Here is a 13,773-nt window from a genome sequence, read left to right on the forward strand (position 1 = left end):
CTCCCTCTCCCTCTCCCTCTCCCTCTCCCTCCCCCTTGCATACTATGTGAGTGTGTTTTTAAATTCATGGATGTCATCATATTTTTCAATCAGAGATGAAACTGCTATCCCATTGGCTCAAATAGATGGTTAGGTTTATTTTCTTTTTGATATTGTCATTAGAGTGTGTGGCCTCTAGTCAGTTGGTACAGAGGCAGAGGGTCACTGATGAAATGAACATTTGGAAGGGCATTGATGAATTCAAGGCTTGTAAGTGAACCAGGTTCTCATTGAAACATCCCGAGCCTCAAAATGCACACAGTTATACATATGATATTTTAATAGGGAATGATGTTGCAGTGAAATGTCTTGTCACCTACCTCATTCAGCAGCCCAAGTGTGTTTTAGGGTGTCAGGTTGCTTTGAGAGGTATTCAGGCTTTGTATTGCATACAGTGGCATCTTACTTTTGCTCTTTGTAACAGAGCAAGAGATGGAGACATACAAGGGAAGGACTGGAATAGACTAGGGGGGCCAAATGCAGTAGTTCTGAGTTTCTGTGATGCTTTGAGGGTGGTCATTTGCCTGTTATGACTGCCATTGGACTTAACCTGTAGCCTATTAGCAGGAAAACATCAGGGTTGGAGGTAGGGGAAAAAGACTGAATTATATGTGAGAGGATTTCCATCTTCAATGAAAAAAATGTACTTTGTGTTCACAGCATGGTTGAAATTGAGCAGTCAACAATCAATCAAAGCTTTTTTTCGCCTCCCTCTTGGCACACAAATCTACAGTCTTGTCTAATTAAAGACTAAAAATGATAGACTAAAAAGAAATCATCTTCATAATAATTATTTGAATCATTTCATCACATTAAAACAACCAATCACCAGCACCAACAAAATCAACCAGAAAGCTAACTACTGCACACACACACACCCACCCACACCCACACCCACACCCACACCAACACCCACACCCACACCCACACACACACACACGAGATTTAACAGAAGGAAACAGTGACCACCCAAGTCCCAAGTTCTCTCATTTTCACCTGTTGACGCTCACTCTTACAAGACCTTACATGATAAAGGTTCCCACCCCAATCCTTTTCCAAAACCACATTTTCAGTTCTGTTATATTTCTTGAACATATCCAGCTTTCTGGTTGGGAAATTCTTGTCTATTGACATCCTATGGCTAATTCCTTCTTAAATCATGTTATTGACCAGGGAGATACTTCCTCGGGCTACCTTGACCAGAAGAACACCTCTGTGATTTCTTATTCCATTAATCACTCCATTCCCATAGAGATCTTCACATTACACTGAAATTGTTTTGTCTCTAATGTTTATTAACTGGTGCTATATGCTTCCTTCCCTACAATAGAGTATAACGACTGACACCGAGACTTCTGCAGTTTGGTACTTTGTTTCTTGAATCATTGTATATACATTGTTTAAGGTAGTGGTTAGAAGATAATAGCATTAATCCCTCTTTCCCTGCAGAGAATAAACCTGAGAAACGTAGCCCATGCTAAGCAACCATTAAGGTCAGGGAAATTATAACTTAACACTTGTTCCATTTAAACTAAATGTTTAACTAAATGTCCCCTATGAAGCTAAATGTTCACCTTGTAGACATGTTTTGGAAGTTTGAACTACAAAGCGGAACAAGCAGTATTTGTTTCTTATTATGATCTCACAAATAGAAGATTTGTTTTTACTGTAAATCCTAGAAATCTCAGCATACAATTTTCCCTAAAGTTGACAACTTTCACCTTTCTCATTTAAAGAAAACACTTTATCACTTCTCTTTGTCATTTCAGCAGCAGCTTCACTACCATTGAAAATTTGAGGCCGTAGTTAAGTAAAGAGAGTGTTGTTGGAATACCACTTTGTGATACTATGGTGGTCAATCTGATAACGCAATGGCTCCTGGGTAGGTGCTATATGGAAACTGGATTCAGGGGGTAAGGAGGTGATTTTCAGCCCCAAGGAAGGCAGAATGAGACAGTGTGAGACTTCACTAAAAATGGAGGTATAGCTGAAAACTTGTAAATATTTTATTTCTGGAATTTGCTTTACATTTCTGGGCCATGGTTGAAGGAAGGTTACCAAAACCCCGGAGAATGAAGTCGCAGCTAAGGGACTACTGTTGAAAATGAGTTAAAAATTGCACCCTAAATTTTCTCGTGTAATTGCATCACCTGATGTTAAATTGCTCACAGGCTTTATCACCATAGGATGATTCTATCTTTAAGGGTGAAAGAAATTATTTTACAGTGATGTCAAATTAAAGCATAAATAAAATGGACTTACATATTTAAAACCAGATTATTGGCCTGGAAAATAGGCTTTTTTTGGAATGAGCTCCACAATGTTAATAGTTAACATCAGCATTTTACCATACATGGGCATTCTAGAGAAGCCAGAGCTAGGGCTGAGTTTTCAATTTAAGAACGTAAGAAGCTGATGTTAAAAACTATTGTGGATGGGAGGGCACTTATGTTTAAAGTAAAAGAAAAGCATAGAGTGTCACAAATCATGATAATAAGATTCAAAAACTGTATTCACTGATAGTTAAAACCCAAACGTGTAAAAACAATGTCCATATCTGCACTGAGAAGCATCTTTGCCTAGAAATTTTCCAGTGGAAACAGTAGAGGGCGCTGCTGGCCCACATTACATATTTCTCGAAAAAAAAAATTTTTTTTTTTTCAAACTCAATTGCTCTGCACTCAAATGTGACACATTTGAGGCCACTGATGAATTCTCACACCACAATAATGAAACGGTGCACAGAAACAATGCCAGAAAGAAAATAAAGATAGCTCAAACCCATTCCTGCGATAGAAAGAATAATAACACATTTTAGAGTTAACGCGGCTTTTAATCAATGCTCCTTACAGAAATGATAAATGAGAAGCAGAGCTAACGTCACAGGGGTGGGCTGTTACATGCTTCCCTTAATGGCTCATTAACTTCTCTGGCTTTCCCTCCTACTCCAGCTTATTTTCACAGCTTTCCAATCATTTTGAAGGAAACTAAGAACTCAAATTCTTACAAACTAAGGCTTTCCGAGCGGTCTGGCTTCCCAAGTTTCATTATAGTAACATAAGGTCAATATTTTCCATTGCATACGCAGATAAGATCACCAGAAAGCTGTTTTGCAAAGATGTTTTTGTTGGCGTTTAAAGAGCAGTGGGTGAGACTCAGAGGAGATCACAAGTAATAAAATACAATGTCTCAGTCATAGGCAAACCAGCTCCGTAAGCCAGAACATAACTGTAAAGCTAGGGGAGAAAAAAATACCCTCGAGTCCCTCGTTTCGGCGTAGCAGTGACTTGGAAATAATTTCTGTCTTTTCTTTTCTTTTTTTTTTTTTTTTTTTTTTTTGGTTTTTCGAGACGGGGTTTCTCTGTGTAGCCTTGGCTGTCCTGGTACTCACTTTGTAGACCAGGCTGGCCTCGAACTCAGAAATCCGCCTGCCTCAGCCTCCCGAGTGCTGGGATTAAAGGCGTGTGCCACCACGCCCGGCTAATTTCTGTCTTTTCAAGAGTGAATTTACGTACAGAGAATAAGTACTCAAGACGCAGAGTGATCATTTAAGCAAGTCAAGGGTAGATATTACATTTTTGTTGACTGCACAAAACTGGGAAACTCGAGAAGGGAAAGACCACGTGGATCCCATTGTAGTATAGGGCAATCTCTTCTACCTACATTGCAAATGGATGCTTACAAAAATACTAACAGAGTTATGTAAATACAACAGGAAGTTCCTGTATATACATACACCGCAGCTGGTCCTCCTAGCCACCGTGGGAAGTGGGTGGGGCAAGCGCTATGATTTCATATTCACAGAGAGAGCAGAGTCGTGTGCACCGTCCAGGAAGGGCTGCCCGGGAAGATGGCATCCCACATACCCTATGCTACTTTGCTTTCCTATGAGATGGGTGCCATGGATCCCTATACAACAGTCAAACTATGCTTGTATGTGATCTTTAAGTAAGGCCGTTCCGTATCAGATCACAGCCTGGAAGTCCTCGAGCACAATGAGTTTGGGCCTCAGATCCCGAGTCTGAATTTGGGCTTTCCCATCATATATTTCCATTCTTCCGGGAAAGTTGCGGGATGTTTGTAAGGACCACTTACCCTGTGGCAAAAGGAGGGTAATTTCAGCTTCTTGAGGTAGTTCTGGGATTCCTTAACGCACTGGAAATGGCTTCTAATACCAAGCTCGTGCTGTCATCAAGCTTTCTGGTTTTACTGCATTTCTTACTTTTTCTGTTGGACTTATTTCTCTGATGAGAGAGTTTAGAGTTCTTATATTTTGTCTCTCTGAGAAACTGTTCTGGATTATAATCTTAGCACATCCCAAGGTATTACTCATCTCAGACCTCTCTGCTTACGCTCTCCTTCTGCTATTGTTTAATGAGCCCTTCAAATCTTATGCACTGGAAATGTAATCGCTAAATTCAGAGTTAACAGGTCTTTGGATGGGGGTGGCACTTTGAGGATGTAATTACTATCAGATGGGACCATGAGTGTGAGGGTCTCATGAGAAGATCAGTGGCTTTTGTAAGAGGCAGGAGGGAATCCAGAAGCCTCCACTATGCTACAGTTCAAGAACACTCTTGCCAGAGTGCCGGACTGTGCTCTTGGATTTTGCAGGCTCTAGGTCCACGACATGGTAAAAACCCAAACCCTAACCTACATCCTCTCCACCCAGCTAGGTGCCGCACATCATTTTCCAGTATCTCGGCTGATAAGTGTAGCCCATATGCCTCAGCATGGAAATTTTCTTTGCAACAGAGGGAGACCATTAGAGAAAACCACCACTGATCAAAGCATAGAGCTGTGGAGCCCAGTCCCATTGGTACCTCTACAGGTTACTCCCATAACTAAGTCTCAGGGATCATCGCTGAAAGGGGTTGGAAAGACTGCACGAGCCAGAAGAACACAGTCTGCTGGGAGGCTGTTTCTGTGAGAAATATCAGAAGCTACACCCATAAAGTCTCACCACACAACGGCTGAAGCATGAGGTAAACTAGAATAAACAGCAACAATAGACATGTCAACTTGGACAGGGAAAGACTGTAGGCCTCATCATAGAGCTACACATTATTAAGGGCTGACAAAAAAAAAAAAAAAAGCCTTCTTTAGTGAAGAGCACACCAATTGGCTATCTAATACCAAAGGAAGTATCATTATAGAGACCAAGCAGATTATATTTAGGACTATATATGTATACTCATATGCATATATATCATATATATGTACATATGCATATATGTATATAACAAAAAATTAATGGAAAGACATGTAGGGCATTGGTCTGGTGCTACTTGTATTCAAATGTTAAATTGTATACCTCAAGATCCTGGTTGATCCAAAATGAGCAGATTCTTATGGATATCAGCTTTTGTTGTGTAAACTTTGTTTCCCAAGTTATTCCTGATTGGTTAAAAAATATGTCTACAGCCTGGGCTGGGCAGTGGAGAAGGGCAGAGGGAAGGTCTCCAGGCTTGGGGTCTCAGGCAGGGACCATGATGAGGGAGAGAGGATGGCGATGGGTGGGTGGATTGGAGCTCATGGCCATCAGGGCTTTCCTGTGGGAGTGGGAGTGGCCTAGGCAGAACATGGCAAGTGATATCTCAGGTGATATCACCACAGGAAAGTAGATAAAATAGCATAGAAGGTTGATATCATTTTAAGGCTTATTATCAATCTAAAAGTTTTTGTGTCTTTTATTTGCAAATTCTATGGTCTAAGAGGGGTAACAGCCCTACAGACATTTAAAGACAACAAAGGGGTGTAGGAACCTCCCCCTCCCCCGCCATAATAATTACCAAAACAAAGAATAGCCCAGAATTTGAAAGCAGGGAGGGGCCTATGGGAGGGTTTGATGGAAGGAGAGGGAAAATGATATATTAATCTAAAAAATAAAATGACAAGTTGGCAAAGTCATTTAGGAAATTTGGAAGTATTGATAGGTCTGCTGTTTGACAGGAAACAGTACAAAATCATTTTAAAATATATGTTCAACAGAAGGCAACCAACTGTAAATTACATGTATGAACAGCAAGTAAGTCTTCCCTGAAAAGATAAATTTTCCCTGATGATGAAATTGAAATGTGGTGAACTGATCTGTAGTCATGGATATGACATTCGAGACACAGTGTCTCATAACATTACTTCAACAGACTGAGTAAATACCCTGGTTAGTTATTACTGTCAACTAGACACAACCTAGAATCACCAGGCAATGGGGAACCTTAAATGAAGAATGGCCTTGCTTCTATTGGCCATGCTCATGCCTATGAGGGATTGTTTTGATTGGTGATTGACATGAGAAGGTCCAAGCCCACTGTGGGTGGCGCCATCCCTAGGCAGGTGAGTCTGGACTGTATAAGAAAGCTAGCTGAGCAAGCCAGTGCTCGAGTCAGTGAGTAGCATGCCTCTATTGTTTCTGTTTGAGTTTGTACTCTGACTTTTCTTTGATTGTGACCTGGATGTATAAGCCAAATAAACTCTTGCCTCCCCAAGATGCCTTTAGTCAGAGTGACTTATCTCAGTAACAGAAAAGCAAATATGGATAGTCAATATCTCCTAGGATTTTGTTCTCTGTCCCAGGATATTTAATTTTCTTAAAATGTTAGCTATTATGATTTTTGGATATAGTACTTTCCAGGTACATAGATAGTCTCTTGCATGTACACATGCAGACACCCACCTACACACAAACATAAACACACATCTCACTAGCTGACTCTAAAGTTACAGAAAATTATTCATTCGAAATGACTTGCTTTTTGGTATAAAAATTTCTTAAGGAAGTGAGAAAATAAGTTTGTCCCCGGAACAAAGAACCTCAGGTCAAGGACGGACTAAGGCAGTTCAGTTACTTTGAGTTTTGAGTTGCCTTGGGCCCTCAAAGATGTTACCCCAGTCTCTACTCCTTTTGTCTCCATTGACATTCCACCAGAGAAACACTGCCTTTGACTGAGAGAGCATCTAAATCCCGAAGGGGAAGAATGGTCTCAGGAGGACACTGAATCAAGTACTCCGACATCAAAGGCTTGCCCAGTGCTCCTGAAGACTTCCATTCCTAGGTTCTTTTCTGATAATCAAATTGACTAATGTATTAAAAAAAAACTGCCCAAATATAATGTTACAAATGTTTCAGCTATTCATTCATTTGAGGGCTATATTGTTCAATCACTGCCTCATAAGAGGTAAAGTTATTTCTTCTTGGTTTTTATTTTTATTTTTCTACATTTGAAGTTGTCATAAGCCCTTCACATGCTTGCTTTAGGAACGGCGCAAGCTAAGCCACTGGGAAGATGCGCGTACTGTCACCATCTCAAACCTCAACCAGAAGATTTTAGTGCCTGACCACCCGTTCTCTTAGCCGCCTTATTCCCTGTCATGGAGTAGGGCTCATGTAAAGCACATGCTAGAAAAGACAGAAAAAAAATTTTTAAAAATAGACTAGACTGCTCCTCTCTACCTTGCACTCTATATGGAAATCAAATACAAATAGCTCTGCAGGACAGCCAAGCAGCTATCTATCACAAATGCCCTGCAGAGACTTCAGAAGCAATAAATAGCTAGAGTTGGTCTTGCTTGCTGTCAGCCATCTGCTTCCACTGTGTTGCTAGAGTGACCATCAGTGAAATCTGGCCCAGGCCCTCTCCGGTTTAGGCCCTCTGTTTACTCTCATAGCTTTCCACGGGGTTTGCCAGGACCCTGGAAAGGTTTGACTGCATCCCCTTTTGGCCTCTGGCTGTGCCTGGGCTGTCTGTGGCAGGGCGCCCACCTCTACCCATCAGAGGTTTTACATTCTGGGTGTTTGTTCACACTGTCTTCTTTCCTGGGGGAGAGGGGTGGGGTGGGTGTGCACGTGGGGTGGCATGGGGTGGGGTGGAGATGTAGTATGGAGGGGTGGTGTGGGGGACATCTAGGGTTTGTGGAGTAGTATGCTGTGTGTGTGTGGGGGGGTGGCAGGGAGTGGGATATGGGTGGGATGGGGGTGGGTTATGTGTGATGTAGGTAGGGGTGGGGATAGGGTGTGGGTGTGTGTGAGGTGGGCAGTCTGGGGGTATAGGGTTGTAGGGTGGGGTGGAGATGGGGTGTGGTATGTGTGTATGGTGGTGTGTATGTAGGGGTGTGGTGTGGCGTGGTGTGTGTGGGTGGGGTGGGGGAGGTGTATGTTTGTCAGGGAAGAGGTACCCAGCTTGCTCCTTCGCCTGCTCTCTTTGGTTTATTTCTCAATCTTTAAAGCCTCAACCTTTATTCTTCTCTGTGAATTCCTCCAGGAAATGAACTGTGTTATCTTCATTGAATGTTCATCTGCACCCCACATTTTTCTGACCTGAACTCAAATCTCCTAAAAGCAAAGCAAGGGCAGGGTCTTATTCAGTTTTTCAAGTCCGGTTTCAGTTAAGCATTTAGTAGGACCCCCAAATAGATGTTTGTGAAACCCTTGAACAGTGTGAATTGGGTGCAATTAGATTTTTTTTTTGATGAACTATTTGTTCAAAATGTTAGTTATTGTGACCTTGAAGTGATTCGCTGTGAATAACTCTCTTCATTTCTAGTCCTTTGGGAAATAGCAGCTCTCTTTCGGGAGTTGTAGAAAAAGAAAGCGTTCGCTGAGAGAAAAGCACAGGGAGCCAATTACAGGACTTACTTTTCTTTCCAGTGTTGTTCTCGACCAGACAGTGAGTGAGTTAGGTACAGACCATCAATTTATCCTCTGATGGGAAACCCCTCAAACTGTTGACAACTGACTGTACCCCAGGGAGACTCTGGATAATGTTTATATGAAAGGAAAGATTTTAGTCATTTAGGGGAGTCAGAGTTCCCACAAATCACAATTACCAAGCAGAAAACAACCAGTGGCTCAGCCCCCTGATGTCTTCTTAGGCAAATGCTGACCTAAGCATAAACCCTTTTTTATAGTCTACATAACTTTTTTTTTTCAGTCTAACAAATTGGCTATTTTATTATATTAAAAAGTTCATAAACCACCTTTATTCCCAATACAAGATTTAATGAGTGCTCTGAATCAGAACCATAGCTGAGTGTAGACGCTAATCCTTACATATGCCCACGCCACCCCCAAACACGTTAGGTTAGCAATAATCTGAAACCTGTGAGGTGAGAACTCTAAATCCTTTCGTGTGGTCACCTATTTCATAGTCTTCCTGGCTCTTCAGAAAAGGCATCTATCAGTAGTTGGGAATTACTCCAGAGTCCAGCACATTTGTTCCAGGCATTTGGCCAACTTCACATACATGCCTTCACCATTTAAATTCCTTCTCAGAGACACTTGTCTTGAAGCCATGTCAAGTGTTTAGAAATGACAGAAAGTGTGCTTGTTAGTGTGCCCTCACTTTTCTTCTTCAAAACACAAAATGATTACTGAAAATTTTATAAAGTGTTTGGGGAAAAGAAAAAGCTACAAAGCTGGTACCTGCCCAATTCAATTCAGGCCCTCTTGCTTTGTTTGTTTGTTTGTTTTAGTTTTGTAATTGATATTAGTCAACGCCAACGCACTGCTGACAGCCTAACCCACTTGCATGGATAAGGGGAAATAGAAGCAGGTTCAGTTTTGCCACGGGGCCACAGCCTATTTACTCACGGGTGGTCCTGGAGGTCCTGGATTTCCTGGGGGTCCTGTTTTCCCTCGTCTTCCCTTGAAACCAAAAGAAAAATAGATAATAAGTATTGTCATTTAATTTCATTTTTAACACAACAGTATTTAGTAGGAATATGGAAGACAGTTAAAAAAAAAAAAAGAAAGAATTCCAAGAGCACATGACTCTTGAACATCAATGAATTCTGAAGCTGTGGGGCAGTTTTACTTGACCATAGTGGGAAATACACTTCTTGAGATGAACAGATTCTAATTGCTCTTGACCCATGCAGACAATCTTGACACTGGCAATATCAGGACAGTATGTGAAAGATGACTTAAAACCACCATTTTGTATGGTGACTCTGCAGTTTTTGTTCAAATAAAAAGTGCAATTTAGGTGAAATAATAAATGCTTTTCAGGGGTCGGAGAGATGCTTCAGTGGTTACAAGTCCTGGCTACTCTTTGAGAAAACTCGTCCAGTTTCCAGCACACACATGATCTCTCAAAACTGGTAGCTCTGTCACCCTCTGCTGGTCTCCATGGGCATTGTAGGTACGTGGTGCATAGGCACCAGTGTAAGCAAAGCTCAGATACATTATAGAAAAGAAAAGAAAAGAAAAGAAAAGAAAAGAAGAGAAGAGAAGAGAAGAGAAGAGAAGAGAAGAGAAGAGAAGAGAAGAGAAGAGAAGAGAAGAGAAAGAAGCAAGGAAGAAAGGGAAAGAAAAGGAAAGGAAAGGAAAGGAAAGGAAAGGAAAGGAAAGGAAAGGAAAGAGAAAAGGAAAAAATATTTCAAAGTGGGTCTGAATTCTAATTTTAGAGGAGGTACCCAAGGACTGGAAGACTGGATTGATTAGTTAAGAAACTGGTTAAGAAACCCAGGGGCTCAGAGCCATGATTTTGTATGTCAGAATTACTTCCAGTATCTCTTACATTTACTAAAATTTGAAAAGCATTGCATTGACAAATTTGTATATTCTACCTACAGAATATGACCTAGCTCTTTTCTTCTGTCTAGATAAGTGAACTTAGTGTATAATTCTTACATATTGATCATTATTGTAGCTCATTTTTCATACTCCCAAATTTATAACCACCTGGATTACAGGTGGCCAGAAATGCAGGCTTGTGCTAACATGCTTAAGACACATGCCTAATAATACATGAAAGAATTTAGTTACAATTATTTTTAATTTTATTTGCTATTATTGTATATGTGTGCGTGCCATGGGGTCTGAGTAGAGGTCAGAATATAATTTCTGGAGTTAGGTCTGCCGTTTCAGATTTACATATGGCTTCCTGGGGTACCCACTGGGTCCTCGCTCTGGTCCTAATTACTTGTGTTTGTTTTTCTTTGTTTGTTTGTTTTTCCAGACAGGGTCTCTCTGTGTAACAGTCCTTGCTCTCCTGGAACTCTGCTTTGTAGATCAGGCTAGCCTCAAACTCACAGAGATCCACCTGCCTCTGCCTCTGCCTCCCCAGTGCTGGGATTGAAGGCATGTGTGCTACCAGGCCCTGTCCTAGTTAAATTATTTGATAAGCAAGCATTTTCTTAGACTTTATATGCTCTGAATGAGGAACGTTTCTGAACTTGTTTCCTAAACAGCGCAACTTTAGCTCCACCTTTTCAGTGCTTTTGATTTGTGTGAGAGTTGTGAGCGTAAGTAGGGTGTTGTGGTTTGGCCCACAGGAAATGGCACTATTAGGAGGCGTGGCCTTGTTGGAGTAGGTGTGGCCTTGTCAGAGGAAGTGTATCACTAGGTAGGTGGGCTTTGAGGCCTCCTGTGCTCAAGCTCCACCCAGTACAGGAGAGAGACACCTGTTTGCCTTCAGAAGATGAAGAACTCTCAGCTCTTCAAGCACCATGTCTGCCTGGACACTGCCCTGCTCCCACCATGCTGATAATGGACTGAACCTCTGAAACTGAAAGCCAGCCAATAATAAATGTTTTCTTTTATAATGGTTACCTTGGTCACGGTGTCTCTTCACAGCAATAGAACCCTAACTAAGACACACAGAAAGACCCATTTCATTCACTAATTTTATTTAGGCTTGAAATTGGGTAGGAAGTTTAAATGCCGGGTGGATCTGTAGGTAAGCAAACAAATATTACATTGTGATTCGGGAGATAAAATGTGCCCATTGCTATGGGAGATAAGTAAAGCTCAAACTATTAAGGACTTCTGTTTCAAACAGCTGTTTCACTCATGAGCTCAGGCAGCTGCGAATCCTTGCGCAGACCTGCACACAATTTAGCTGTCAACATTCTGTTGTGAATAGGGGAAGACCTCAGGAGGTTGGCCCTAAAGGAGAAGCTTAATGGCTGCCCGGGGAGTCAGCTTCCCTCAGGGATGTGGTCATTGGTAAGTGTCCATATTCCCACTCCCATGCTTGCCTCATACCTATACAACCCTCACCAAGCCCAGCAGGTCCTATATTCCTTCCTTCCTTCCTTCCTTCCTTCCTTCCTTCCTTCCTTCCTTCCTTCCTTCCTTCCTTCCTTCCTTCCTTCCTTCCTTCCTTCCTTCCTTCCTCCCTCCCTCCCTCCCTCCCTCCCTCTCTCTCTCTCTTTCTTTCTTTCTTTTTTCTTTCTTTCTCTCTTTCTCTCTTTCTTTCTCTCTCCCTCTCCCCCTCTCTTTCTTTCTTTCTTTCTTTCTTTCTTTCTTTCTTTCTTTCTTTCTTTCTTTCTTTCTTTCTTTCTTTCTTTCTTTCTTGGAGATGAAAGCAGGAGAAGAGTTGGTTGGGAAAGATTAGTTCTGAAGGAGATGGGTAGAAAACATAATGATAGAAAACATGATCAAAAATACATTACAGACATGTATGAGATTGCCAAAGAATAAATAAAACCCGCCCTTCCCATAAATACTCCCAAATTCACATTCACAGAACAACAACCAAAAAATATTAAATTACAAAAGTCATACAATTAGTGATGTTTTCATATGCTGCCTATTTAAGTGCTGTAAACTCTAGCTTTCTTTAAGGGACTGTAAGATTGGAATATATATGTAATCTTATCGTCTGTGTATTTAATATAGAGTATATGTACATACATCTAGTCTTGCAGTATATATTTTCTGAAAGTCAATATATTTAAGTTTTACTAAATGCAAGTCTGTTGCTTCTGAGGACTAAGCAAGACTAAAGAGTTTTCTTAGAAACAGAAGCATTGTAGTTTCTTAAATCACAAGAGTCCTAGAAATAGAACCAAAGGCATCATCTAAGCAGAGGACCCATTCCTTCTGTAATCATGCATTAGGTCGAGTTAAAACTACAGGCTCAGGTTTGTTTGCATTCTCCTTTCTTCAAAAGAGAAATGAGTATCTGTTTGGGCTGGAAGTAGGGAAGTCAGGCTATTGATCAATTTTTATCACAGAGTTTATGTTAAGACAAGGCAAGTGTCAGATGTCATAACAACACTGATAGGGAGCAAAAGCATCCATGCTCTGTATGGAGGGCAAGCATCCAGACTCCCTCTTTCCCCACCGATTTACATGATCTGTTACATTAGCCTTGTCAGAGTCCCGCTGTGCATGCCGTTAGAGTCAGAGAGGGCTGAACTGCTCATACATCCTTCCTAAGCCTGGACAAGCAAGTAAGATATTTGCGAGGGTTATAAACGTGAAGGAACATATTTGTGAGGGTAACTTCAGCCAGCACATATTTTCAGCTTAAGGCCTGAGTGTCTGGTAACTTCCAGAAGCATATTTGAACAATTTTAAGTGTGTGCTTTACAGAGCAACACTCCCCCCACCCCTACCCCCCTTTTAGCTGTAGTACGCATAGCATAGGGAGCTGGCAAGACCTTGGGATTTCAGGTCACAGTGACCTGCAGAGGGCACTCTGGCACAAGGCAGACAGAACCATGAGGGAAGCTTTAGTGTATGAGAGAGGGATTGGAGCCATAATTTCTACGGATGTTAATAGTTCCCATTTACTTCTAGATGTTGTCTTTATTGTCTTTCTTCCCCCTAGAATCCCCAGGAGTTCTCTCTTATTTCTGCCCTGTAAGACTATGGCTACACTCACACCAGCTAGAGTCTACCTCAGAACTAAGAAAAAAATGGTGGTTTTTGGTTTTTGTTTTGTTTTGTTTTGTTTTTTTGTACTGTAAATTGTATTGTTCGGGGGGAAAATTCAAGGAGTGCTT

The 13,773-nt window shown here is 41.3% G+C and overlaps 1 protein-coding gene across 4 annotated transcripts in view; it reads right to left on the minus strand.

Moving 5' to 3' along the window:
- Positions 1 to 13,773, minus strand: part of Col19a1 (collagen type XIX alpha 1 chain) — a 313,337-nt gene that overhangs the window by 101,087 nt on the left and 198,477 nt on the right. For all 4 annotated transcript variants that reach the window (XM_029483553.1, XM_021163060.2, XM_029483550.1 and 1 more), the window contains one exon: positions 9,629 to 9,682. In XM_029483553.1, the coding sequence (XP_029339413.1) occupies positions 9,629 to 9,682 (54 nt within the window). The remainder of the gene's footprint in view (positions 1 to 9,628; positions 9,683 to 13,773) is intronic.

The sequence above is a fragment of the Mus caroli genome, chromosome 1, assembly GCF_900094665.2.
Source record: "Mus caroli chromosome 1, CAROLI_EIJ_v1.1, whole genome shotgun sequence".
NCBI classification, from domain to species: domain Eukaryota; kingdom Metazoa; phylum Chordata; class Mammalia; order Rodentia; family Muridae; genus Mus; species Mus caroli.